The 23,164-nt window shown below is 52.8% G+C and overlaps 2 protein-coding genes across 5 annotated transcripts; both read right to left on the reverse strand.

Moving 5' to 3' along the window:
• Positions 1-513: 513 nt before the first annotated feature.
• TGFB1 (transforming growth factor beta 1) lies at positions 514-13,084 on the reverse strand. Its single transcript, XM_033128735.1, has 7 exons — positions 12,695-13,084; positions 9,461-9,621; positions 8,176-8,293; positions 6,527-6,604; positions 6,216-6,363; positions 1,296-1,449; positions 514-805 (listed from the first exon to the last, which is right to left on the reverse strand). The coding sequence occupies exons 1-7, from the start codon at positions 13,047-13,049 to the stop codon at positions 647-649; spliced, it is 1,173 nt and encodes a 390-aa protein (XP_032984626.1). The 5' UTR covers positions 13,050-13,084; the 3' UTR covers positions 514-646.
• Positions 13,085-14,542: 1,458 nt separating this feature from the next.
• Positions 14,543-21,706, reverse strand: B9D2 (B9 domain containing 2). Of its 4 annotated transcripts, none has more exons than XM_033128759.1 (4): positions 21,363-21,706; positions 20,801-20,892; positions 17,449-17,577; positions 14,543-15,143 (listed from the first exon to the last, which is right to left on the reverse strand). In XM_033128759.1, exons 1-4 carry the CDS (start codon positions 21,620-21,622, stop codon positions 14,830-14,832), a joined length of 795 nt encoding a protein of 264 aa, XP_032984650.1. In that variant the 5' UTR covers positions 21,623-21,706; the 3' UTR covers positions 14,543-14,829. The 4 variants fall into 4 exon arrangements, with proteins under 4 accessions (XP_032984650.1, XP_032984651.1, XP_032984653.1 ...); XM_033128760.1 differs by having other exon boundaries at positions 17,449-17,574; positions 21,363-21,695; XM_033128762.1 differs by having other exon boundaries at positions 17,449-17,574; positions 21,368-21,489.
• Positions 21,707-23,164: the final 1,458 nt, after the last annotated feature.

Raw genomic sequence — 23,164 nt, forward strand, 5'->3', positions numbered from 1 at the left:
TCACCCAAGTTCATCCTTACTTGCAGTCCTTTTCTTTTGTTCTCCTATGAAGAACACTCCACCACGCTGCCTTTAAGTCCCGAATGCCACCTCCTCCGAGAAGCCCTCCCTCCTCCCCAAAGCCATCTCTCACTCCATCCTGCTTTCCTGTCTTCAGGCCACTTACCATGTCTGTCTCCTCCCCAGAAAGTAGGTTCCTGGTGGGCAGGAACTATTCCCTTAACCTCTCTGGACTTCAGTTTTGTCACTTAAAGTTGGGTGTTACGAGGTTCCCTGTATCTCAGAGTTTTGTTATGGTGATTAAATGAATTAAGGCACCTAGTACAAGCCCCAGGCGCTCAATAAATAAATCTAGTGTTTGCCAGGAGCACATGGAACATAAGAAGTGCTCAGTAAGTTTTGTCTGAGGGGCAAATGGATGGTGGAGAGAGACAGGAAGAGACAGATGGACTGGGAGTCCGCGAACGTCAGGAGGGAGACCCCGTCAGGCGCCCAACGACACACAAACCCCAGTCCTCTCTCCACCTTTAATGGGCCCCGAGGTGGGCTTGGCGGCCGGTGTCCTTAAATATAAGCCCAGCAAGGCGGGCGGGGGGGCGGGGCCGGGCCTGCCGTGGGGCGGGGCATGCAGGCTCGGGGCGGGGCCTCAGCTGCACTTGCAGGAGCGAACGATCATGTTGGACAGCTGCTCCACCTTGGCCTTGCGGCCCACGTAGTACACAATGGGCAGAGGCTCCAGGGCCTGCGGCACGCAGCACGGCGCCGCCGATGCGCCGGGGTTGTGCTGGTTGTACAGGGCCAGGACCTGCGGGCGGGGTCAGGACCGGGGGTCACGGAAAGGGTGCCCCCACCCCGCCAGCCCTCCACACCTCCCTCCGCCTTATCTCACCAGGTTAGGTCTCAATCTCTGCCTATCCCCACTTCCCACTCTTGGCTTATATCATAATTTTTCTCCTTCCACCTTCCCAACTCTGACTGTATCAGTCAGTGCACTCCTGCCTTTCTCTCTCATTCTGTCTCTGTTTCTTTTTCCTTCCATCTCCCTGCCTATCCTCCGCCCCGCCCCCCTTCCCCCCCTCAAGTTCCTCGGTCTCCGTGGGTCTCCCAAATCTCCATCTCCCTCTGCATCGTGTCTCGGGCTTGTCTCTAGTTTCTCGCATCTCTTTATCACCCCCTCCCCAATCTCCCTGTCTGTCTCCCCACTTCATCTCTGGTTTGACCTCTCTCTCTCCCCTCCTTAGGTCCCTGCTACCTCCAGCCCCGGGCAGGGGGGCTGGTGGGGGGACCAGGCGCACCTTGCTGTATTGCGTGTCCAGGCTCCAAATGTAGGGGCAGGGCCCCAGGCAGAAGTTGGCGTGGTAACCCTTGGGCTCGTGGATCCACTTCCAGCCCAGGTCCTTGCGGAAGTCGATGTAGAGCTGCCGCACGCAGCAGTTCTTCTCCGTGGAGCTGCGGGCAGGACCGGAGGAACCCCAGTCAGGACGACCAGCCGAGCCACCCCACCGCCACCCCCTGCAAAGGCGGCCGTGCCCTCCCTCCCGGGGTGTGTGTCTCCGTATGTGTTTCATCCTGTTGCCCGCCCCCCCACCCGCACGGTCTCCATCTTGGTCTCCCTTGCATCCCCTGTGATAACAGCAACAACCGTCATGGTTAATGATAATTAACACTGATAAAGCACTTCCTCTAGTCAAGCACTGTGCTAACAGCAACATAATAAACAGTATCTCATGCAGTGCTCAAAACAAGCCTGTAAGAAGCCAAGAGACCATTCACAGGGATGGCTAAATAAATCATGGGACATCCACGCACTGGAACATAAAAAACATAGTGCAGCTCCACACGGCTGATGTGTTTTATGTGTGCAACAAATGTCTATTGAACTACTGCTGGGCTGGGATTGGGGACTCGGTGCAAATAATATTGACAGAAATCCCTGCCCTCTGGGGCCACGTGCCAGAGATTGTCATGTTGCTCCTCTGCTCGGAACATGGCTCCAGCCTCACTCTGGACAAATGCTGGAAGTCCTTACCATGAACCATAAGGCACTACTGGATCTGGCCAATCTCAACTCCCTCTCCACTCTCACTCTACTCCAGCTACACTAGCATCCTCAGTGTTCCTCCAACAGTCCTACACCAGGGCCTTTGCACTTGCTGTTCCTTCTGCCTGGCTTGCTATTCCCATAGATATCCACTCTGGCTCATTTCTTCACTTCATTTAAATGTATGTTCAAGTGTCCTTCACTCACAGAGCCTGAACTCCTAGAACTGCCTGGCATGCAGTAGGTACTCAATAAATAGTCAAATAAATGAAATGTCATCTCCTCAGAGTCCTTCCGAGACCATCCTACCCAAAATACCAATCCAAATGATTGTTAATTTCACTCAGTGTAACAACAGCATTGCAGGTATGCAAGAACATATGAAAATGTCTGTATTTAAATTGGGACAAAATCTCAATACCTGTGGAAGCTGGATGAGAGTTCATGGGAGTTCATTATACTTTCCTGGTTTCTTTTATATACGTTTGAAATTTTCCATAATAAACAATTTTTTCAATCAGAATAAGAAAAATAAACAGTCCCCACTATCTCTTTCTGTCTCTTTCCTCTGATTTATTTTCCGTCTTAGAACGTATAGCCACTTGCACTTTTATTTATTAGAGATTGATTTGTTTATCTGTCTTCCTCTGAGGACAGGACTTTCTGTCCGTTTTGCCCCCTAATATATCCTCAATGCCTAGAACAGTACCTGGTACACAGTAAGCACTCTACAAATATTGGATGTATGAATTAATTGCTCAACATGTTAGGTTTTTAAAAAGCATGTTGAAGAATAGTGGTATATAAGATTCTACTGGACTTATGATCTCTGTCCCATCTCAGATCCAAAGGTCAGTCCTCCTGAGCCGGGGCCCAGGCTTCTGCTTATCTGCAAGGACCTGGGACATTTTATGTGCAGGCCCCTGGGGCCATGGCCGAGATGGGCAGGGAGCTTGGCTAAAAAACTTGACTCATGGGCAGTGAGAACACTTTATATTGCATGTTCATAACATTTGAAAGAAACACTATGCAAAGTACCGTGTGATCCGAATTCTGTTTTGCGTAAAGCAAATGGAAGGAAATATATTAAAATGTTGACAATGACGTTTTATATGTGATATGATGGGTAATATCTTTTATATTTGTATTTCTGTGACACTTATATTTAGTATGGTAGGTGATCCTTCTGTATTTTCCAAATTCTCCACGGTGGATATGTGTTACTTTTAGAATCAGAAAAAACCTGAAAAGAAAGAAAATGCAGCTCCTTCTTACCCCCCCGCCCCCCCAAATCAGACTCTACCATTTGGACAAAATAAAAATATATATGAATATGTATAAGTGTCTTGTGCAGAGACTCTCTGAAAGTTAGACACAAATGCCTCTTTAGAGAGGGCTTGGGGGTCAGAGCTGGAGGGTCTCTGAGATCCTTTCTAGGTTTGGTTCATATGCATTTATTTACCTATTCAGATAGTAATCAATAGAGAATTCATCAGTTAATTTCAAAATACTGCGAGGCAGGCATTATTATTATACCCATTTGAAGGTTCAAGAAACTGAGGCTCAGAGAAGAAGGATGTTGCCTGCTCACGTATAGCTTGTAAGAGGTGGAGCTCGGGGCCAGGTTCACAGCTGACTCTGTGTCACCGCAGAGCATGTGACCTCATCTGCCCAGCACAACCGTGTCAGTTCAAGCAGAGGGGACACAGGCGATGACACAGGATCTCCTGGAGCAAGACAAGGCCTTTCCAAGAGCCACAGAGCCCTGAGAAGGGAGTCAGGAAACTGAGATCCTTGAGCTCAGTTTCCTCCTCCATAGTCTGGTTCCTCCTCCATAGTTGGTTAGGCCTCAGTTTCCCCATCCAAGATGCGAGGGATATTGGATCAAATAAGGTGCTGATAACCTGAGGGCCAAAGAGGCATCAGGAAGTCTATATATGGGCTCAGAGAGGGTCCGGAGCCCCCCAAACCAAATGCACATATGTGTGTATGGATGCACATATTTATAAAGGAAAAGGTTCCTGGCTTTTGGCTTCTCAAGGGGGTCCTAGACTCACAAAAATGGAAGAACCAGTGTCCAGAATAGTCTTTCATGTCCGGTCCTACTCTGGCTGGGGTTCTGAGGTCCTACGATTTGAATAGTTTGTGATTCTATTACCAAACTCAGCAGTTCTCCATCTCCATGTGGGGCCCCGGGAGCAGCAGCAGCTTAGTCTGAGAACTTGTAGGGAATGCAAATTCTTGGGCTCCACACCAGACCCCCTGAATCAGAAACTGGGGGTGGGGGTGGGGAACAGCAAGCCAGATTTAACAAGCCCTCCTGGTGACCCTACACTACGATACACACAGTCCGCACCCTTGCAAAGCTCTCGGAAAGCTCCTCTGCCATCCAGTCCATCTGCACCCAACAGAGCCTGATGAGTAAAAGACGCCCACATGCGGCCCCAGGGCAGGCAGAGGGGCCTTGCATCCTCCTTGGATGCTGGGGCAGCGGTCGGAGAGGCTTCCCAGCGGAGACAGTTTTTGAGCTAAGATCAATTTTGTATTATGGAAAGCCTCAAACATACACAAAAGCAGAGAATATTGTATTGAACCCTCCTGTCTGCATTACACTCAGCAAGTCCCGGCCGACCTCACTGTATTTATCGGTACCCCGACCCACTTCCTCTCCCCCATATCATTTCACCCACAGACATTTCCATATGTATCTCCAAGAAATTCAAGACTATTTTAAAACATAACCACAATACCACATAAGAAAACTTAGTAATTCCTTGATATCATCAAGTATCCAGAGTTCACATTTCCCCAACTGTCTCATAAACATCTTTTTTTAAAAGAGTCTGTAAAAATAAAGATCCAAATAAGGTCTACACATTGCAGTGGGTTGGTATCTCTCTTATGATTCTTTTTTAAAATCTACAGAAGCATCTCTTTGTCTCTGTTCTCCCTTTGCATGGTATTTGTTGAAGAAACCGAATCCGGTTTCCCACAGTCTAGGTGTTGCTGACGGCACCCTGTGGTGGTGTTTAACACGGCATTTCTAGAAAATTGGTAGTTGGATCTACCGTCTTGATCAGCTTCAGGTTCGATTTTTTGGCAAGACTTCCTAGGTGCTACTGTGTCCCTCTCCACGGAGGCTCCCGTGGCCGGCTGCCTCTCTTTGTAATTAGCTGTTGGCGGGCTGAGGGGAGGACCTGGTGGTGCAGGACCTTGGGAGTAAAGCTGACTTTCCAGCAGGGGAACAGCATGTGACAAAGCCCAGAGGCACCACCAAAACATTAAGCAAGGGAGGGACAGGGTCAGATTATCATTCTACATTCGCAACGTTCTCATCTGAATTTCAAAATTCTAGAAATCCAACTTTTCACCTTTCTTAGACTGCATCTCAAGATTCTAACACTCCAACAGCATTTCCAGCTTTCTAGGACTCCCACATTCCAACTGCCCAGGATCTTGGCATTCTTGAATTCCAATATCGCAATACGGCATTCCAACATTCCACAGCTCTGAGCCCATCACTCAAGAGGTGCAAGCTGCCACTTTCTAAGCTCCCAGCCTTCCAAGAATCTGACATTCCAGCCCTGAGCCCCAACACTTCAGGACACCAATATTCTGGCGTTCTCCATTCATGGGTTCAAATATTTAAATGCAGGATTCCACCATTCCAAGCCCAAGATTCGAGGACTCCAATCTGCCAGCATTGGAGACTCCAATCTATCAATGGTACAGGAACCAACACGAGCAACCTTCCAATTCTGGAATCCCAAATTCTAGGATCCCAACCCACCTTGAGTCCAACATTGTCAGATTTCAACAATTAATGCTGAATTCCATCATCCTAGAATCCCAACATTCTAGAACCCCAACCTGTCAACAAGATAGGAATCGAGCATGGGGACCTTCCAACACTGAATTCCCACGTTCTTGGTGTTCAATATTCTGATAATCTCCGATTCACACACACCAGCAAAAAAGCAACGAGATCTCAGCCTTCAAGGACTTCCAGTTTGCACATCCCAGCATTCCAGAACCCGAACCTCATCCCTTGAGCCGCCCCCCCCCCCCCCCCCCCGCCCCAGACCAAAGGGGAGCCAGCCCAAGCAAAGCACCAGCCAGGTGCCTAACCTTCAGCACCAGCCAGGCCCCCAGGCTGGAAAGCCTCAGTCTTCACCTGAAGCAGTAGTTGGTGTCCAGGGCTCGGCGGTGCCGGGAGCTCTGCATTTTCTGGGCTCTCTCCAGCGGGGTGGCCATGAGGAGCAGGAAGGGCCGATTTATGCTATGGATGGTGGCTAGGTCACCCCGACGGCCAATACTGATTCCTGTTTTAGTTTGGGAGTCAGGAGGTGGGGGGAGACATATACACATACTCTCAGATGGATGAATGGGGGGACAGGCAGGGGGAGGGGGTCACACACACAAACACACACACACACGCACACGCACACACTGCACGTGACCTTGGGACGGAGGGGTGCGCCTCACCGTTGATTTCCACACGGAGCTTGTTATCTTTGCTGTCACAGGAGCAGTGGGCACTGAGGCGAAAGCCCAGGATTTCCCCTGTGGGAGTGAGAACATGGGAGCCAGTGTGAGGGGGTGGCTAGCCCAGCTCCTTCCCCTGCCTGCCTTCCCTGCACCCTATAGCTCCAGTTCTTGCTGCCTCCTCCACCTCTGCCTTCAGGCCTCAGCTCACATGTCACCTCCTCCAAGAGGCCCTCCACAGTCAAATCATTTTATTTTCTCCAGAGCACTGACCCTCTCCAACATCTGTATTTGGCTATTTATTTCCCTCATTGTTCTCAGTGGCGAGCAGGATGCATGGGGGCAGGGACCCTTGTTTTCTGTTCCCCGCAGGGCCTGGCCCACAGTCATAAAAACAAACATCTACAGATTGCACACTGAGCTCCAGGCTTGTTCTAAATGCTCTGTGGGCATTATCTCCTTTAATCCTCACCAGAGCTCCCCGTTTTACAGATGAGAATGCCCAGGCACACAGAGAGGAGGTGACATGCCCAAAGTGGGAAAAGGCAGGGCTGGGGTGCACATGCACTCCCAGCTTCTTGCCCCCGAAGCTGTGGGAGAAAGACTTCTGGAATGAATGAGTGATTTTCTAAGTTCAGACTATGTGTTTGACCCTGTACCGGTGCTCTGCCCAAACAGGCCCTTGTCCAGCAGCTCCGGAGACCCCTCCCAGCTCCCACCTGCTCCTTAACCCCCATCCTTTCATCTGGCCAAACCATCACGTATCCCGTGAGTCTCAACACAATCACCATCATCCAGGAAGCCCTCTCGGACCCCCACTCCAGATAGGTTTGGGTGTCTTCTCTGGGCTCCCCCATCTCGGCCCTGATCATTCTGGTCATCACACTGCCTGCTAAGGATTTGGCAAGACTTCCTAGGGGTCTAGAAGGGACTGTGGGCCCCATGAGGACAGGACCTAGAAGCCATCTTAATTACTGCTGTGTCCCCTGCACCACCGGCATAAGCCTAGGCACAGAGCAGGGACCTACTGGCATTTATTAAATGGTGGCATGGATGAAAGAGGGAGATTAGGAAGGGAGAGTGGGCAGTTTGGACTCAGCCAGGACAGGGCAGACACCATCCTCTTCCGGACAGACCAGTTGTGTCAGACTGTCTCCGGAATCAGGACCTTTGCACAACCTGCCCCTCTGCCTCCAACAGTCTTGTCCTTCTTTCTTTCCTAGGCTGGTCCCACTTATCCCTCATACATCAGCTTCAAAATCCCCTCTTCCAGGAAGCCCTCTTTGATCCCAGGCTAGGCAGGCACCTCCTCTGGGCTCCCCATGCCAGGCCTGCCCATTCTGGGTCATTACTATCTGGTTTACAGGTCTTTCATCCCCACACCCCAACAATGAACCATGAGCAATGTGAAAGCAAGGATGGGGCTGTTTTGGTCACTGTTGTGTCCCCAGAATCACCCAGCCCAGAGCAGGTGCTCAGGAAATGAATCAATCCATTAATCATTCAGGTTTGAGTGTCTGGGAGGAGGGCCAGGTCTCAGCTCTTTGGCACCAACATAGGGTGGGGGATGCTAGGCAGGGTAGCCCCAGGACAAACAATGGGGTTGACCCCATTGCAGAAAAGGGGCGGGGCAGATACGCAGTCCTCACCTTTGCGGCTTAGCCACTGCCGCACGACTCCAGTGACCTCAAAGGACAGCCACTCAGGCGTGTCGCTGGGGGCCAGCAGCTGGTTGCTGAGGTAGCGCCAGGAACTGTTGCTGTATATCTGGGGGATGATGAATGGGAGAGACAGGGTGGTTAGATGCTGCCACATGCCCGCATGTTCACTGACTGCACACCCCACTCCACGACAGGCCCTTGGACAGTCCCCTCCCAGACATCCATGCTGTGGGGCCCAGAGAAAAGAGAGAGCTCTGGGCTGGGATCAAGGCAACTGGGCCACTCAGCTTTGGCCCAACCCCCTTCTGGGCCATGGAAATTCTGGGCCCCTTATAGCTTGGACAATCCACAGGGTTAAGATTCTCCTGCAGACATCTTGGGCTTCACTCAGCATACAGTTCTGCAAATTTGACACCCCGAATTCTGAATCTATAACTTTCTAGCTGCTTATCGGTAGAAGTCATTGTATAACTCCAGGGTTTGACACCAACCCAACAATTACGCAGTCAATGAGCCTGAGAAGTTCTAAGAGACTCACGTTCTACAAGTCCAGGAGTCTTGCAGGTCACAAGCCTAGAAGCTGCAGACTGCTGACATCTGTATGGAATGACCCCCTGGGGCTGGACAGAACATTCCAGGGGCTGGCAGCATAAAGCTGGATTTTCTAGACTCCAAGATGCTAACCTCAGACAAAGTTCCCTTGTTGTAAGAGTCTAACATCTACCATCAAGTCTAAAGTTCCATGTAACATGGATTCTAGGTCACATGATCTTCTAGAGACTCCAGCCTTCCCAGAGGCCCCATTCTCAATCTTCCTGAAGACTCCAGATCTTCTAGAACAGAGGTATCCAAGAGACCTCTCTGTGACGATGGAAATGTTTTTTATCTGTGACGCCCAAAATAGCCATTAACCAAATGTGGCTATGGCTGCTTGAAATATGGCCAGTGAAACTAAGGAATTGAATTTTTGCTTTTATTTAATTTTAAGCAACTTAAATGGTCATTTGTGGTTAACGGCTACCATATAGGACAGAGCGGGTTGAGAACTCCCAACTTTTCTAAAGATTTCAATTTTCAAGAGTCCTGCATTCTAGAGTCCAATTACTAAGATTACAGCCATCTAAGCGGTTAACATTCTGGGGTGCTAGGAGTCTGAAGGTTTAAAGAGCCCTGTGATTCCACAGTCTGTACTCCATTCTTCATGGCCCGTCTGTGGACCCTGCAGCCACCTGCTGTCCTGTTGCCCCACCTGGCCACCTGGCCCGTTCCCCACCTGGTACAGCTCCACGTGCTGCTCCATTTTCAATTTGTGCCTCTGCATACGCAGCTCTGCCCGGGAGAGCAACTCGGGTTTGGGCACTGCTTCCTGGAGCTCCGACGTGTTGAAAAACATGTATATGCTGTGTGTGTTATGCTTGAATGTCTCATAGATTTCTAGGCAGAAGGAGCGGAGAGGGGGAATGTCAGGAGTGTGGCAGGGGTGGGGCAGCCAGCACACTCCAGGTCTAAGAGCTGAGAGCCCTGGGTTGGAGTTCCACCCTGACACTTTTTAGCTACGACACTTTTTTAGACACTTTTTAGACCTTGGGCAAGTGGCTTGCCCTCTCTGGGTTTGTTTCCTCCTCTGTAAAACAGGGTCCTAACCACCCTTCTCTCCCATCATCTGTAAAGGGCCCACTCAGCACAGGCTGGCACCAAAGGTGTATGCCCCTGCTTGCTCAGGCCTCCCCAGCACTTGAAGCCTCAAATGCAAGTTACATGATAGTGTATAGTCAAGGGTATTTGGAGCAGACCATGCTTCCACTGCCTTCCACTTCTGTGACCTTGGCAAGTCACATTCCCTCTTGAAGCCTCAGTTTCCTGCTATTCTTTGGGAAATGGCTTCCACATCAAGCTCCCTGCCTTCCAACCCAGGCTCTCCTCGTTGAAGCGCTATGTAACTTTGGGCAAATGAATTCCTCTCTCTGTGCCAGATTCTCACCTGTAAAACAAGGAACGACTGACTGCAGGGTGAGAGTGTGAAAGAAAGTGACACGAATAAGATGAAGCGTGTAGCACAGAGTCTGCACACAGTGGTCACTCTAATGTGCGTGTTAAAGCACACTCACTACTTGCCAGGCGATATTCAAAGCACTTCGCATTTAAACTTCACAACAACCCCAGGAGGAACATATTATTTATTATACCTGTTTTATAGAGGGGGAAACCTAGGCACAGGAGATTAAGAAATTTGCCCCAAGGTCACATAGCTAGGAAGCTGCAGAAAGGGATTCAAACTCAGGAAGTCTAGTTCCAGACTTCAACCGCTCTCAACTACTAGGGTATGCAGCCTCCCTGTTAATATGACATTTATTATTATTATTATTATTATTATTATTATTAATTATTTCCTCCCTTAGCTGGTTAGAGAAGGCAAAGTTCATTTTAGGTAGGAATGGCTTAGTGGGGTTAGAAAATTAGGAAGAGTGTTTACTAGTTCAGAAAAGTTTGGGGGTGGGGTTGAGAGGGCAGGCCATGAACTCCCGGATCAACTGGGGCACCTATTTTAGGCCTCTGTAGTGTGGGTGCGAAAATGGGAGACAGGATCTGATGAGAAAGGTAAAAGGTAACCCCTTCTATGGGCCCCCTTTCCGTACTCTTCCCCCCTCTAGCCAGACCAGCCCCTCCCCACAATAAGCCCTATCTTGGCCCAGCGGTTACTCAGCAACCCCCAGAGGAAGGATAGAGCCTGGTGGGGAGACAGATAGGGAGGAAGAGTAACAAGATGGGTAGGGAAAGGCAGACAGGGAGAGGGAGAGAACGCGAGACAGGGAAAGGTGGGGAGGTGTGGAGGAGGAAGAGAAAGAGAGGGAAGAGGTGCAGAACCAGAAACTGGGAGACCCACAAACGGACAGAGAGACTAATGAAAATGCGGGAGAGATGGAAAAACAGAGATAGGAGACAGAGAGACACACGGGGAGAGAGACAGAGGGTTTGGGGAGGAGATGGAGACGGTCTGTGAGGAGAGGATTGAAAGTATCAGTGTTAATCTCTACAATGTAGAGAAATCTCTAGAATGATGGTGAAGCAACCATGGAAAAAAGGTGAGATGAAGACAGGGGTGGAGATGGGCGTCATTTGACTGGAGCCACAGTTGGGCGCACAAAAGGGCTGGAGACCCACAAGTCCACTGCCCAACAGGGAAAGTTAAAGGAGGGAGACCCCGAGCCTCTGGGCCACTTGGGACGCCGGGGTACCCGAGTGGGCGCCGACGGGGCTGGCCCAGCGGTAGCCCCGCCCGGAGCTGGGGTGAAGAGGGCCGGAGGCGCTGGCGCTGCGAGGGCGGGGACCGGACCTGCCCCGTCTCGCCCCAGGCCCCTCGCGCGATCCCCGCCCCCCAGGGCACGGGAAGGAAAGGGAAGGGAGGGCGGGAGAGGCCGCCGGAGGCTGGGGTTTCCCCAACCTCCCGGAGAGGAACTGGCACTTTGGGGTCCAGATTCTCAGCCTTTAGAGCTGCGGGGTTCTCTTCCTCCCCACTTCCGGACGCGCAGCTCCTCCCCACTCCCCCGCGCGTGGCACCCACGTGGGGCTTCCTCACCCCAATCTTGCAGAGTCGCACCCACCACCTCTCCCCCTGCGGCTGGACTCCTCGCTCAGCCCACTGCCTTCCATCCGCGGTGTGGAGGGTTCGCCGCTCCCAGTAGGCCACCGTTTATCTCTCCTCCGCCCCTCTCCCGGTCCACCTTTCCCACGCGTCTCTCCTCTCTGTAAACCCCTTCCCACGACCCAGTATTCTAGGTTTCCTAGGGGCTCGCTTCCTCAGCTGGGCTTCCTCCTCGCACGTCCACCTGTGAAGTACTCAGGGCACCTCCCCGGGCATCCCCCGTACCCCAGAGGTCTCCGCTTCTTTCCCGCTAGCTTCCCTCTTCCTACGAACTCGCGCCCACTTCTTCCCCGCATTTCTCACCCCCAACCGTCTCTCTGCTCCACCCCCCAATCCCGCGTATTCCTGGCGCCTGCTGTAAACTGGTCCACTTTTCCTGGCACCTCCGGGCTTCGCTTTACCTAGCTTTTCTGTCCTTCTTTAATCTTCTCGCCTCACGATCCCTGAGCTCTGCGTCAGCTTTCCCTACTGCTTCTCCTTGCTCAGAAATGGGGTCTTCGCTTCTCCCAAAGCGGGCACCCTGTCTTCAGCCCCTATCCCACGACCCCCACACTCTAGTGCACCCAGTAGCCGAAAGTCTTTTCTACCCCTCCCCCATTGCTTCTCTCCCTCTAGGGGACTCCCGCGCCTCGATCCTGCATGTTCCGGTCGCTCTCTAGAAGCTGTCCACTTGGTTCACTATCTCCTCTTCAAGACCAGACACCTGGGGGTGGAGGGAGCTCTTTGAGACTCCGTCCCACGTTCCCAGCGCCCCCAGGAGTCCTCTCTCTCCAGTTTCCTCCGCTAGTTATTTCCTCCCCGACCCCAGCACGCCGGCGCCCGCTGGGGGCTCCCCTCCAGGATCCCCTGCCCCTCCGAGCTCACTGTGGCTGTTTTCCACCGTTAGCACGCGGGTGACCTCCTTGGCATAGTAGTCCGCCTCCGGCTCCGGCTCCGGCTCGGCGCTCTCTCCGGCCACCCGGTCGCGGGTACTGTTGTAAAGGGCCAGCACGGCCTCGGGCAGCGGGCCGGGCGGCACATCCCCCTGGCTCGGGGGGCTGGCGAGCCGCAGCTTGGACAGGATCTGGCCGCGGATGGCCTCGATGCGCTTCTTCTTCACCAGCTCCATGTCGATGGTCTTGCAGGTGGATAGTCCGGCGGCCGGCCGGCCCGGGGTTAGTACTAGTAGCCACAGCAGCGGCAGCAACAGCGGCAGCAGCCGCAGCCCGGAGGGCGGCATGGGGGAGGCGGCGCCCCCGGCACTGCCGAGAGCGCAAGCGGGGCTGGGATGCGAAGAGGGAGGCCCCACCCCTACAGGGGCTGGGGGGGAGGTCTCCCGTGGAAAGGTAGGAGGGCCTGCGGGGAGGGGGAAGTTGAGGCCCTCGCGGAGGACGGAAGGGAAGCTCTAGCGGGTGGCTTCTCGGTATCCCACGGAAAAACCCGAGATGGGCGCGATCTGGTACCAGAGGTGGGTGGTCTCGAATAGGGAAGCTGAGGCAGGTCTGAGAGAGATCCCGTCTCCCAGACTCCGGAGAAGTGTCCTTGGATGCGCGGGAGCTCAGGAGAGGGGCGTGCGCCCGAGGTCTTGGGGTCAAGTCTTCGCGGGAGTCGGGTTTGTGGTTCCTGAGGGCTGGTCCGGAATGGGGGCGCCTGAGGGACGACGTGTAGGCACGGAGGAAGCAAGCTTCCGAGGCGGTGGGGGAGCAGTCTGCGGTTCCCAAGTGCTGCCTCCTCGCCCGGCAGCGCCTCGCCAAGCGGTCCCCGCGCCTCCGGCTCCCAACGGCAGCGGAAAAGTCTCAAAACTTTTTTCCCTCTTCTCCCTACCAGCTCGTCCCTCCTCCCGCTCCTCCTCCCCCTCCTCCCCGCAGTGGCGGCGGCGGGGGCGGCAGCGGCTCGTCTCAGACTCTGGGGCCTCGGGCTGCTCCTCGGCGGCTCCTTCCTCCGCTCCCGGCTGAGGCCGACCCGGCGGATGGCTCCGAGCCGGGGGGGTGCCCCGGAGGGGGCGTCCCCCCTGCCCCCGGCCGGGGGCCTAGCTGTCTGGCGGATCTGCGGCGGGAGGAGGGGGGTGGGACGGCCCGGGGCGCGAAGGGCGGCGGCGGTGGCGGGGACCGGCTGGGGCGGCGGGGGGTTTTGAAGCCGCCCCGGCCCCACCCAGGAAGCGCGCGGGGCGGGGGTGGCCCCCAGGGGTGAGGGCATGCGGGGGCCGGGCCACCGTTCTCAGCTCGCGTGGGCGGGCTCTGAGGGGGGTCCCTTAAGCCCCGGGGGAGGGGGCGGGCACCCCGGCCCCGCCCCACGAACAGGGTGCTGCCTCCTGGCGGCCGAGCGCTACCAAAGCGGGCGACCCGGATGCGTGTGGCTTTGAAGACTGTGTGTGTGTGTGTGTGGGGACGGGGCGGGGGAGGCGGCTGGTCACCGAGAGAATGAAGACCTGGGGAGGAGGGCTCAATCAGTGGATGGGGACACAGTTGACAGGGAATCAGAGGAGGGGACGCAGAATAGAGTTGGAAGCTGGAGAGAAGGTCAGCCAGATGGGGGAACCTAGTGGGGAGAAGGGCACAGAGGAAGGGGAGCCCCAAGGAGAGGGGTCATAAGAGGGGCACCCAGAATGGGGAGATCAGAGTTTGAGAAGGATGGGGGATGCAGGTCTGTCAAAAGGTGGGGGCCTGAGGAAGGAGGGTGTCAGTGGGAGGACAGGGCACAGGCCATCTGACAGGTCAGGAAGACACCCACACCTGTCAGAACTGCTTTCCTTTATTGAACATTTCCATGTGCAAGGCAGCCTCTTCTCTTCCAAACCCCTGGGACCCCACACATTGCTGTCTCCATTTCACAGATAGGGAAACTAGGCCCCAGAGGGACAGCTACTGGGCTTCAGAGGTGCTAGCCAAGACAGAAGTCGCAGTGTGCCTTGGCTCCGGGCAGGTCTGACAGTTTCCAGAGCCCAGACTTCTGACTATTGTGCCATCCTGCCCTTACTGGGTGTCCAGGAGTGGGGATGGGGGCCCGTGAGGCAGCGTCCCTCAGCATTCAACGCCATAGCGGTCAAAGTGGCGCAGGAGTAGACCCAGCTCAAGGTGCACGGTGCCACCGGCGGCTGTGTGCAGGCGATAGCGGTCAGCCCCACTGTAGATGGTGTCCCCATGCAGCAGCTGAGGGCCACCACCCACGAAGGCCCGTGCCAGCTGCTCCCGCCAGCTGCCCAAGGGCCGCCACGTGGGGCAGTCCAGCTTGTGGGTGCCGGGACTGCTGGGTACATGGCAAAAGCCATAGCCTGCAAGCTGGCAGCGGCCAAAGCTGTCCTGGGACCAAACCTGGAGATGGAGCCGGGGCCAGCCTGCAGGAAAGGAGGGAGGGAAGAAGGGATGGGACAGCCGGGTCTCCAGCTTGTGGATCCCCACTTCCTTGATCTCCACTGGAGACCTCAGGTAGTCCGTTCCCCCTGGGTTTCTTCCCCAGCCTCTTCTTTGGACTCCCACCTCAACATGGCAGCCAAAGGGATGTTTCTGAATCCATGTTCCTCCACTGCTTAAAACCCTTCCATGGCTCCCCAGTGCCCTTGGTATAAAGTCCACCTCAACATTCAAGGCTCTTTGGATCTAGCCTCTGCTGACTTCCCTCTCTGGTTTCCATCTCAGTGTGGCCCAGTCGCCAGATGAGTAAGTACCGTGGGCCTTGTCCTGGACACCTCCCTTCTTCCCACACCCTGGCCCACCCTGTCCTCTCTGGGCTCAGAGGCTTCTTTCTTGCGCCCTCCAATCCACCTTCCACCTGGCATCTGGAAGCATCTATCTCCCCCTCCATAAGTTTCCCACTGTCCTCAGACTACAGTTCAGCTCCTCAGCTTGGTAGACAAAGCCCTTGGAGATCCAGTCCCATTTCACCCTCCTTTCTAAGCCCCTCTGTGCTAGGCCCTGTTCCAGAAGCTGGGGACACATTGGTGAACAGAACAGACAAAAATTCTTGCCCTTATGTAGCTGACATCCTAGACAACGAACATAGTAAATAAGCAAATTATAGGGTATGTCAGATGGTGATAACTGCTCTGGAGAAAAATAAAGGTGGGTAGGGTGGGGGTGGGGATGCAGTTTTAGAAAGGTGGGGATCAAGAAAAGCTTCACTGAGGTAACATTTGAGCAAATGCTTAAAGGAGAGAAGGAGTGGGCCATGTGGACATCTAGGGAAGAGTGCTCCCAGCAGGGGGAACAGCTGGTACAAAAGGCCTGAGATGGGAGCTGCCTGGGGAAGCCAGTGTGGCAGGAGCCCATTGAGAGAGGGAGCAGGGAGGAGGTGACAGCACTAGATCATGCCGGGCCTTGGGATCCATGGTAAGGCTTTGGCTTTTATCCTGAGAGATATGGGACGTAGAGGGTTCTTAGCACAGGAGGAACGTGACTTAGGTTTTTCCCTGAGTTTAGGGTGGGAACACCAGTGAAGAGGCTACTGTAATGGCCCAGGTGAGAGGTTAGGGTGGACAGACCAGGTGCCAGGGGAGAGGGTGAGGTTTAGTATGCATTCCAAAGGTAGAGCCAGTGGGATTTCCTGATGGACAGAATGGGGCGGGGGGAGGGGGGCGTTCAGGAAAAGAGGAGGCCAGGATGATATACCCACACAGGGGGTCTGGGGGTCTCAAGAGTGAAAGGACAGTCGCCTGCCTCGCCCTCTAATCCATCACCCTTTAAAAGCAAAATCTGACTTCTTAGTCGCCTGCTGTGTCTTCAGGAGATGGCCTCAGCTCTGCAGCCTGACATTCAAGGCCCTGCCACCTGACCCCCTGCAGTCCTCCTGCTTTATCTCCGTCCTCCAAATGCCCTGGCTCACTTTACCCTTTGTGCCTTCTGCACACAGCTCTCTGCCTAGAAACCTCTTCCTTCCCTCTGCCTTATTAGCCTACTGGACCTTCACAGCAAAGCTCAAACATCCCCTCCTCCAGGAAGCTTTCCCTGAACTCCCTGGCAGTCAGGAGCCTCCTCTTGGCTCCCACAGCTCTCTATAATCGCCCATCCCAGCCCTGTCCACTCTGGGCTGCCACTTTCTGGGGACAGCTCTGTCTCCCCCATGGGATGGTGAACCCTGTGAGGACAGGGCTGGGGGCTGTCTCAATCACTGACATCTCCCTGACATCACCCACCACAGGACAGGCACTCAGTAAATATTGTTTATATTGCTGAAATATACGGCATATTTACCTAGGCTATTTCCTGGAATCCACTGCTCTCTAATGACCCAAATTTTCCATCAGAAAAGATTTTCTGATACCATTCCTCCCCCGCATACTCATTTCCACTCTGAACAGCTGAGGAGCTCTGCCTGAGAACAGCCACCAGCCCTGCCTCTCTCTTATAAGCCCTCCCAGCTTCCTCCTGAATGAAAACTCTCTTCGTTTGTCTCTTTCAAAGCCACCTCCTCTCTCCCCCTGGTCTCCACCTTCCCCTTTCTCTCTCCACCCCTGGCCTCTGACACACTCTGGAGCCAGCCCAGGGAAGTAGCAGATCAGCCTCTCCAGGACCAGACCTGGCCGGGAAAGGGACCCACAGGGCATGGGAGCAGGGACAGGACTTGGTGTTCCCAGTCCCAGCAGCATGGCGTGCTGCTAACCCCCCTCCCTTCAGTCAGGTCCAGAGCCCAGGCCAGGAACCCACCTTGGAGACCTTTGGTGGCGAAGTGCAGGTCGATGGGGTGGGACCAGTAGGCCATGTCCCCTATTTGGGGGGTGTCCACCTGCGTTTGGCCCTCCCGTATGCCTGACAGGAGCTTCCATGCTGCCCCTGCAATGAGAGCCAGAACACCAACGGGACAGGGAGAGGTCGGAGGCAGCCATCAGGAAGGGGATGCTCTTGTGGCTGTAGGACCACGTTTCTCCCTGGCACTGGGGGGCAGGGGTTACAAAATGGGGACTCTGGAGCCAAATGTCTGTGTTCAAATCCTGGGACTACTTCTTCCTGCCTGTGCACCCTTGGGCAAGTTACGTTTTCCTGCCTGTCTCCCTATCTGTTAAGTGGGTATAATAATAATATATTCCATGTTGTTTTGTGAGCAGATTAAATGAGCTAATATGCATATGCATATGCATAGTGAGTGCTGGGTAAGTGTCGGATATCATTTTGTTCTTATTCTTACCCCACATTTAGAGGCCTAGTCCAAGGACTACGATGGCGACAAGAATGCCCTTCATGAAAAAGCCTGAGCACACGCGAAATAATACCAGTCCTACTGAGGGTGATGGTAACAGTGAAAATGCACCAAAGGCTTACCAAATGTCAGATGCTGCGCTACACACTTTCATCGTGAATTAGTTTAATCCACCCTCTGGACTCCTAATCCCCACAGCCCAGGAGGCCCTGCATGGCCTGGCCTGCACCCACATTCCTGAACTCATTCATCTCCCATCACTCTCCCTATCCGCCCCCACCCTCTAGCTTCGCTGGTCCTATTTTTGTTTCCCTCCCCAGGGCCTTTGCACTGGCTGTTCCCTCTGCCTAGAAAGCTCTGTTCCTGGATATCCCCATGTCTGGCTTTTTTTCATCCTCCAGGGATCAGCTCAAGTGCCACTTTTACAGAGGGGTTCTCCCTCACCCTTCTATCCCAAACTAGGCCCTATCGTATTATCTCATTTCTTTCCAGTACATACCACTGTCTGTAATCATTACACTCACTTCTTTATCTGCTTATTGATTTGTCTCCCCCATCTTGTGAGCCCCTGAAGAGCAGGAAGCTTGTACACAGCTGGGTCCCCAGGACCTCAAACGCAGATCTTGGTACACAGAAGGTGCTCAATAAATGTCTGTTGGACCAATAAGGGAGCCTAGTAGGCAGGTACTAATACTGGGGATGCCAAAAAAATGTATACACATTTTCAGATGGTCAACGTTGCTCAAGCAGTCGTTCGCCGTAATCGGAAGTGTCTGTACACTGATGATAACTACTTTTAGCACCTCTTGTAATTGTAGAAGTCAAACGTGACTTGTATTCATCTTTTATTATCATTATTATTATTATTGGAGAATATTGGGGAACAGTGTGTTTTTCCAGGATGTCAAGTCGTTGTTTTTTCAATCTAGTTGTGGAGGGCACAGCTCACTGGCCCATGTGGGACTTGAACCAGCGATCTTGGTGTTAGGAGGATGGCACGACAACCACTGAGCCAACCGGTCACCCACCAGCGGCTCAGTTCCAAGCTCAAGCCATTGTTTTCAATCTAGTTGTGGAGGGCACAGTTCATTGGCCCATGTGGGAATCAAACCGGCAACCCTGTTGTTAAGAGCTCGCGCTCTAACCAACTGAGCCACCTTGCCACCAACTGAGCCATCCGGCCGCCCCTGTGTTCATCTTTTGTTATTGGTATATATTATTGCAATTTTAATATTTTTTTCCTTTTTAAAATGTGTACACATTTTTTCGGCACCCTCTGTATAACCCCCATTTTACAGGCAAAGAAACAGACGCTGAGAAGGAAAGTCAGTTGTCCATTCATTCTACGCACATTTATTGAACACGTGCTGTGTGCCAAGCACTAATCCCCATGCTGGACGTAGAGCAGGACCGCAGCAGACCAAGGTCCCATGGTGTAGCAGGACTCAAACTGAGCTCTGTCTGACTGCAGAGCCCAAGCCCTTTATCCAACTGCCCCCAAGCTCTCTGCTGGATTCAATGCCCCCCACAACAACTCCTTGAAATAACAAAAACCTTATGAGTTGTTGCTCCCTCTGGGCTAGGGGAGGAAAGCACCAGGCCTTGAGTCAGGCTTTTCACATACAATACTTCCCAACACCCCTGTGAGGGACAAATATCCCACTTCACAATTGAGGAAACTGAGGCTCCAAAAGGGGAAAGCACCTGCTCAGGGTCACAGAGCAGGTGAATGGTGGGGCCCAGAATGGAAACCGAGTTTGACTCCAGAGCCTGCCTCTTCATCAGCTCTCCTGGAGAACCACAGTTTCCCAAGGAATCTCAACCACCACCCTGGCCACCAGTGGAATTGCAAAGGACCCAGGGCCGGAAGAGATGATGATGACAACAACCACATTCCTTTCACGGGCATTTATCTGTGTTGGGCAACATATCAAGGGCTTTACAAACAAGATTCCATCCAATTTTTACACAAGCCAGGCAGACACTGAGAACTTACTAGGCCAGGCCCTCTCCTAAGTGCCATTGTTATTCATTCAGTCCTCATAACCACCCCATAAGGTAGGTGGTTGTTATGCCCATGTACAATCAGGGAAAGTGTCAAGGTCACAAAATTAATAAGCAACAGCTGGTTTTGAACCTAGGCAGTCTGTGCTCTTAACTTCAATACTATGCTGCCTCTCAGTTGCTATTAGCTTCACTTTCAGACAAGCAAACTGAGGCTTGGTTAAGTCCAAAGGCCTCCAATTAATAGGTGGTGGAGTTAGTATTTGAGCCCAGATCTGGAGGTCCTAGCCAGGACACTATACCAGGCTCTACTGCCTCCCATGGGGAGGCATGAAAACTGGGCCCTTCAAGGTCCCTCCTGGGCCTTGTGGATGGACTTGGATGACTGCCAGAATGGGGTTCCTACCTTCTCACAGAGAATTATGAACACAGGAGGGTAGTCTCTCTGTAAATTTGGGATGGAAATTTCCATTTTACAGTAACTCAATAAATGGAGGCTGTTAAGCAAAGAATTAAGAGCGAGGAGGGTCCCAGGGCACCCCTGAGACAGTGAGTGAAGTAGGGTTAAGGCTGTCTGGTGTTCTGAGGATTGGAGTGTGTGTGTGTGTAGTCTAGCCTATAGTCCCATATCCTTAAGGGCTATGTGTTCAGAGGTGGGAGCCAGAGCCTCCAGAGATGGGCTGGGAAGGGATAAGAAGGGAGCCTGAAATTCACATGTACACAGTGTAGTCAGGGTTAGGAGTGCTGACAGCCGATGTAAGACAAGGAGTAGCGACAGGGCCAGTTGGTCAAGGAAAGAGGGTGGAACCTCTAGGCTGGGGGTCTTGGTGGGGAAATGAACCAGGCCCCGCGCAATACCTGTGTGCACGCCCCACTTGCAGAAGAGGCTATTTTCTGAGAAACCGGTGGCCCCCACGATCTGCCCAATCACGTGCGCCTCAGCCATGGCCCTGAGAGGAGAAAAATATAATCACAGCCCTGTTAAGGACACTGTTTCCACCTGACAGATAGGAAAAAGGCTCTCCAAATAAGGGGCAGTACTAGGATTCCAAGCTAGTTTCGTCAAACCACTGAGGCTGGGGTCTGAACCATGATCCTAATTGCCTTTCCAGGAGAGTCTCGAAAAAAATGAGGGCTGGGCTGAGGAACTGGCGTCTAATTCAGCCGGCCCCTAAAATAAACTCTTCCTCTTAGTGCAACGGAAAGCCCCGCCTCAAAGGTCAAGGCCCCGCCCACAAGCACAAAAGCTCCGCCTCCTAGTGTCGTCGGCTCCCCCCAGCTCCCTGACGCGCATGCGTTTTAAGTGCAGAACCACCAAAGCCCCGCCTCTAAGCATACGCATGCGCTATTCCTATTTCAGAACACCTAACGGTTAGGAGGGGTGAAAGCGGCAGCGGGGGTAAGAGTTCATGGGCCTGACCTGACCCTCTCTCCGCGGGCGCTGACTCCCAGGCCTAGTTCGCGCTTCTCCCAGGACCTTCCGGACAGCGAGAGATCCGAGGTGCCGAGCCTTTCGCCGTCGCGCCCGCCTTCGGCCTCCCTGGTTGTTACTAGGGCAACAGCAGCCTCCCTTCCTTGCCTTATTGGCCCTGCTGCCTGTGGGGGCGGGGCTAAGGTGTGATGGACGTTCTCTCCATTTTGGGAAAAGCGTCTCCCAGTCACAACGCAAGGTTCTGGCATTTGGGGCGTGGCCTAACAGCTGCCATCTTGAGTGTGGCTGAGGAAGTTTGAGCGCAAACTGTATTTCCCAGATAACTGTCTTAACAAAATAAACAAGTCCATCGATTCCCCATACCCCTCCAAACTCCTCTCCAGCGGGGACCACCAACCAGCGACTTGAGCCAGTGCCAAGGGGGACTCCCCCTCAGAAGAATGCACCCTTCTGCTTCATGACTGGAAAAAAAAAAATCCTTCCTCAAGTTGGGGAGGGGGTTTTCCTTCCTTTTTTAAAGTTCCCCAGGGTCCAAGGGACTGATAATCCAACTTCCCTCTCAGAAATACTGCCCAGTTCTGTTGTGCTGATTCTGAGCAAGGGGTGGGGTGTGGTGAAGTGGTAAAAATGAGGAACTGAGGCTCCTTTATCTGCAGAAAATCCGCTCTAGAAGACTGGACTCTGCCAAGTAACTTGTGTGACGTTGCACAGCTCTAAGGTTTCAGTTTTCTCATCCACGCAGTGGACACAAGGACAGTGACTGAGCCAGAGGCTCTCATTCTGATTTCCTGAGCAGTGCCTTTGCCGCTTTCTAAATAGAGTTTAACCATAGTGCTTTATTCCTCCAGCCCAGACCAGGAGTCCAAAGGGAACTTAGCTTCTTAGTCCCTTACTTTTTAGCAAAATGGGGCAACATTTCAATAGGACAATATTTATATAAGGGGCCGGCCCGGTGGCTCGATGGCTCAGGCGGTTGGAGCTTCGTGCTCCTAATGCCAAAGGCTGCGGGCTCGATTCCCACATGGGCCAGTGGGCTCTCACCCACAAGGTTGCCGATTCGATTCCTCGACTCCCACAAGGGATGGTGGGCTGCGCCCGTGCAACTAACAACAGCAACTGGACCTGGAGCTGAGCTGCGCCCTCCACAACTAAGACTGAAAGGACAACAACTTGACTTGGAAAAAGTCCTGGAAGTACACACTGTTCCCCAATAAAGTCCTGTTTCCCTTCCCCAACAACAAAAAAAAATTTATATAAAGACAATTATTCAATGGGATAACATTTCACTATAGGTATGCTTGAAAGCTACCATGTGTTGTTATTTCTTTGTGTCAGCCCCCCAAAACTAATCTTTTTGCATACACAATCTCCTTTAGTCGTCAGACATGTCGCTGGGTAAGTAATATTATCAGCTTAATTTAAGATGAAAAAAATAGAGCAAAATCATTCGCTTTAAGCCAAATTGATCATAATTCCATTTGACTCTGTCCCAAAACTTTGTTCTTAACCTCTCTGCTATCTTACCTCTCTTGGATACATGTCCCAGAATCAAAGGATTATGGGGTGTCATCTAGATGCTATCACTTCCCACATCCAATCAGTCATCAAGTCCTGTCAGGGCTCCTTAAATATTTTTTTCTTTAATTGGTTTCTTCCCCCCTGGCTGATATTAGTAATTAAGAAAAATGCTTCCCAGGTCAACTGCCTGGATTTAAGTCTTGGCTCTGCCCCTTCTGTGTGACCTTTAGCCCTCAGTGCCTTATTTTCTTCATTTGTAACATGAGAATGAA

Source organism: Rhinolophus ferrumequinum, chromosome 15 (assembly GCF_004115265.2).
Source record: "Rhinolophus ferrumequinum isolate MPI-CBG mRhiFer1 chromosome 15, mRhiFer1_v1.p, whole genome shotgun sequence".
In the NCBI taxonomy this organism is placed as follows: domain Eukaryota; kingdom Metazoa; phylum Chordata; class Mammalia; order Chiroptera; family Rhinolophidae; genus Rhinolophus; species Rhinolophus ferrumequinum.

Coding starts and splice junctions, on each gene's coding strand:
- TGFB1 (XM_033128735.1), bottom strand. CDS start 13,049: ATGCCGCCCTCCGGGCTGCGGCTGCTGCCGCTGTTGCTGCCGCTGCTG. Junction 6,605..8,175: donor GCAGTGGCTAAGCCGCAAAG/GTGAGGACTGCG, acceptor TCACTCCCACAG/GGGAAATCCTGGGCTTTCGC. Junction 1,450..6,215: donor GACACCAACTACTGCTTCAG/GTGAAGACTGAG, acceptor TCCTGCCCGCAG/CTCCACGGAGAAGAACTGCT.
- B9D2 (XM_033128759.1), bottom strand. CDS start 21,622: ATGCCAGAACCTTGCGTTGTGACTGGGAGACGCTTTTCCCAAAATGGA. Junction 20,893..21,362: donor GCCCGCGGAGAGAGGGTCAG/GTCAGGCCCATG, acceptor TTCTCCTCTCAG/GGCCATGGCTGAGGCGCACG. Junction 15,144..17,448: donor CGCCACCAAAGGTCTCCAAG/GTGGGTTCCTGG, acceptor CCTTTCCTGCAG/GCTGGCCCCGGCTCCATCTC.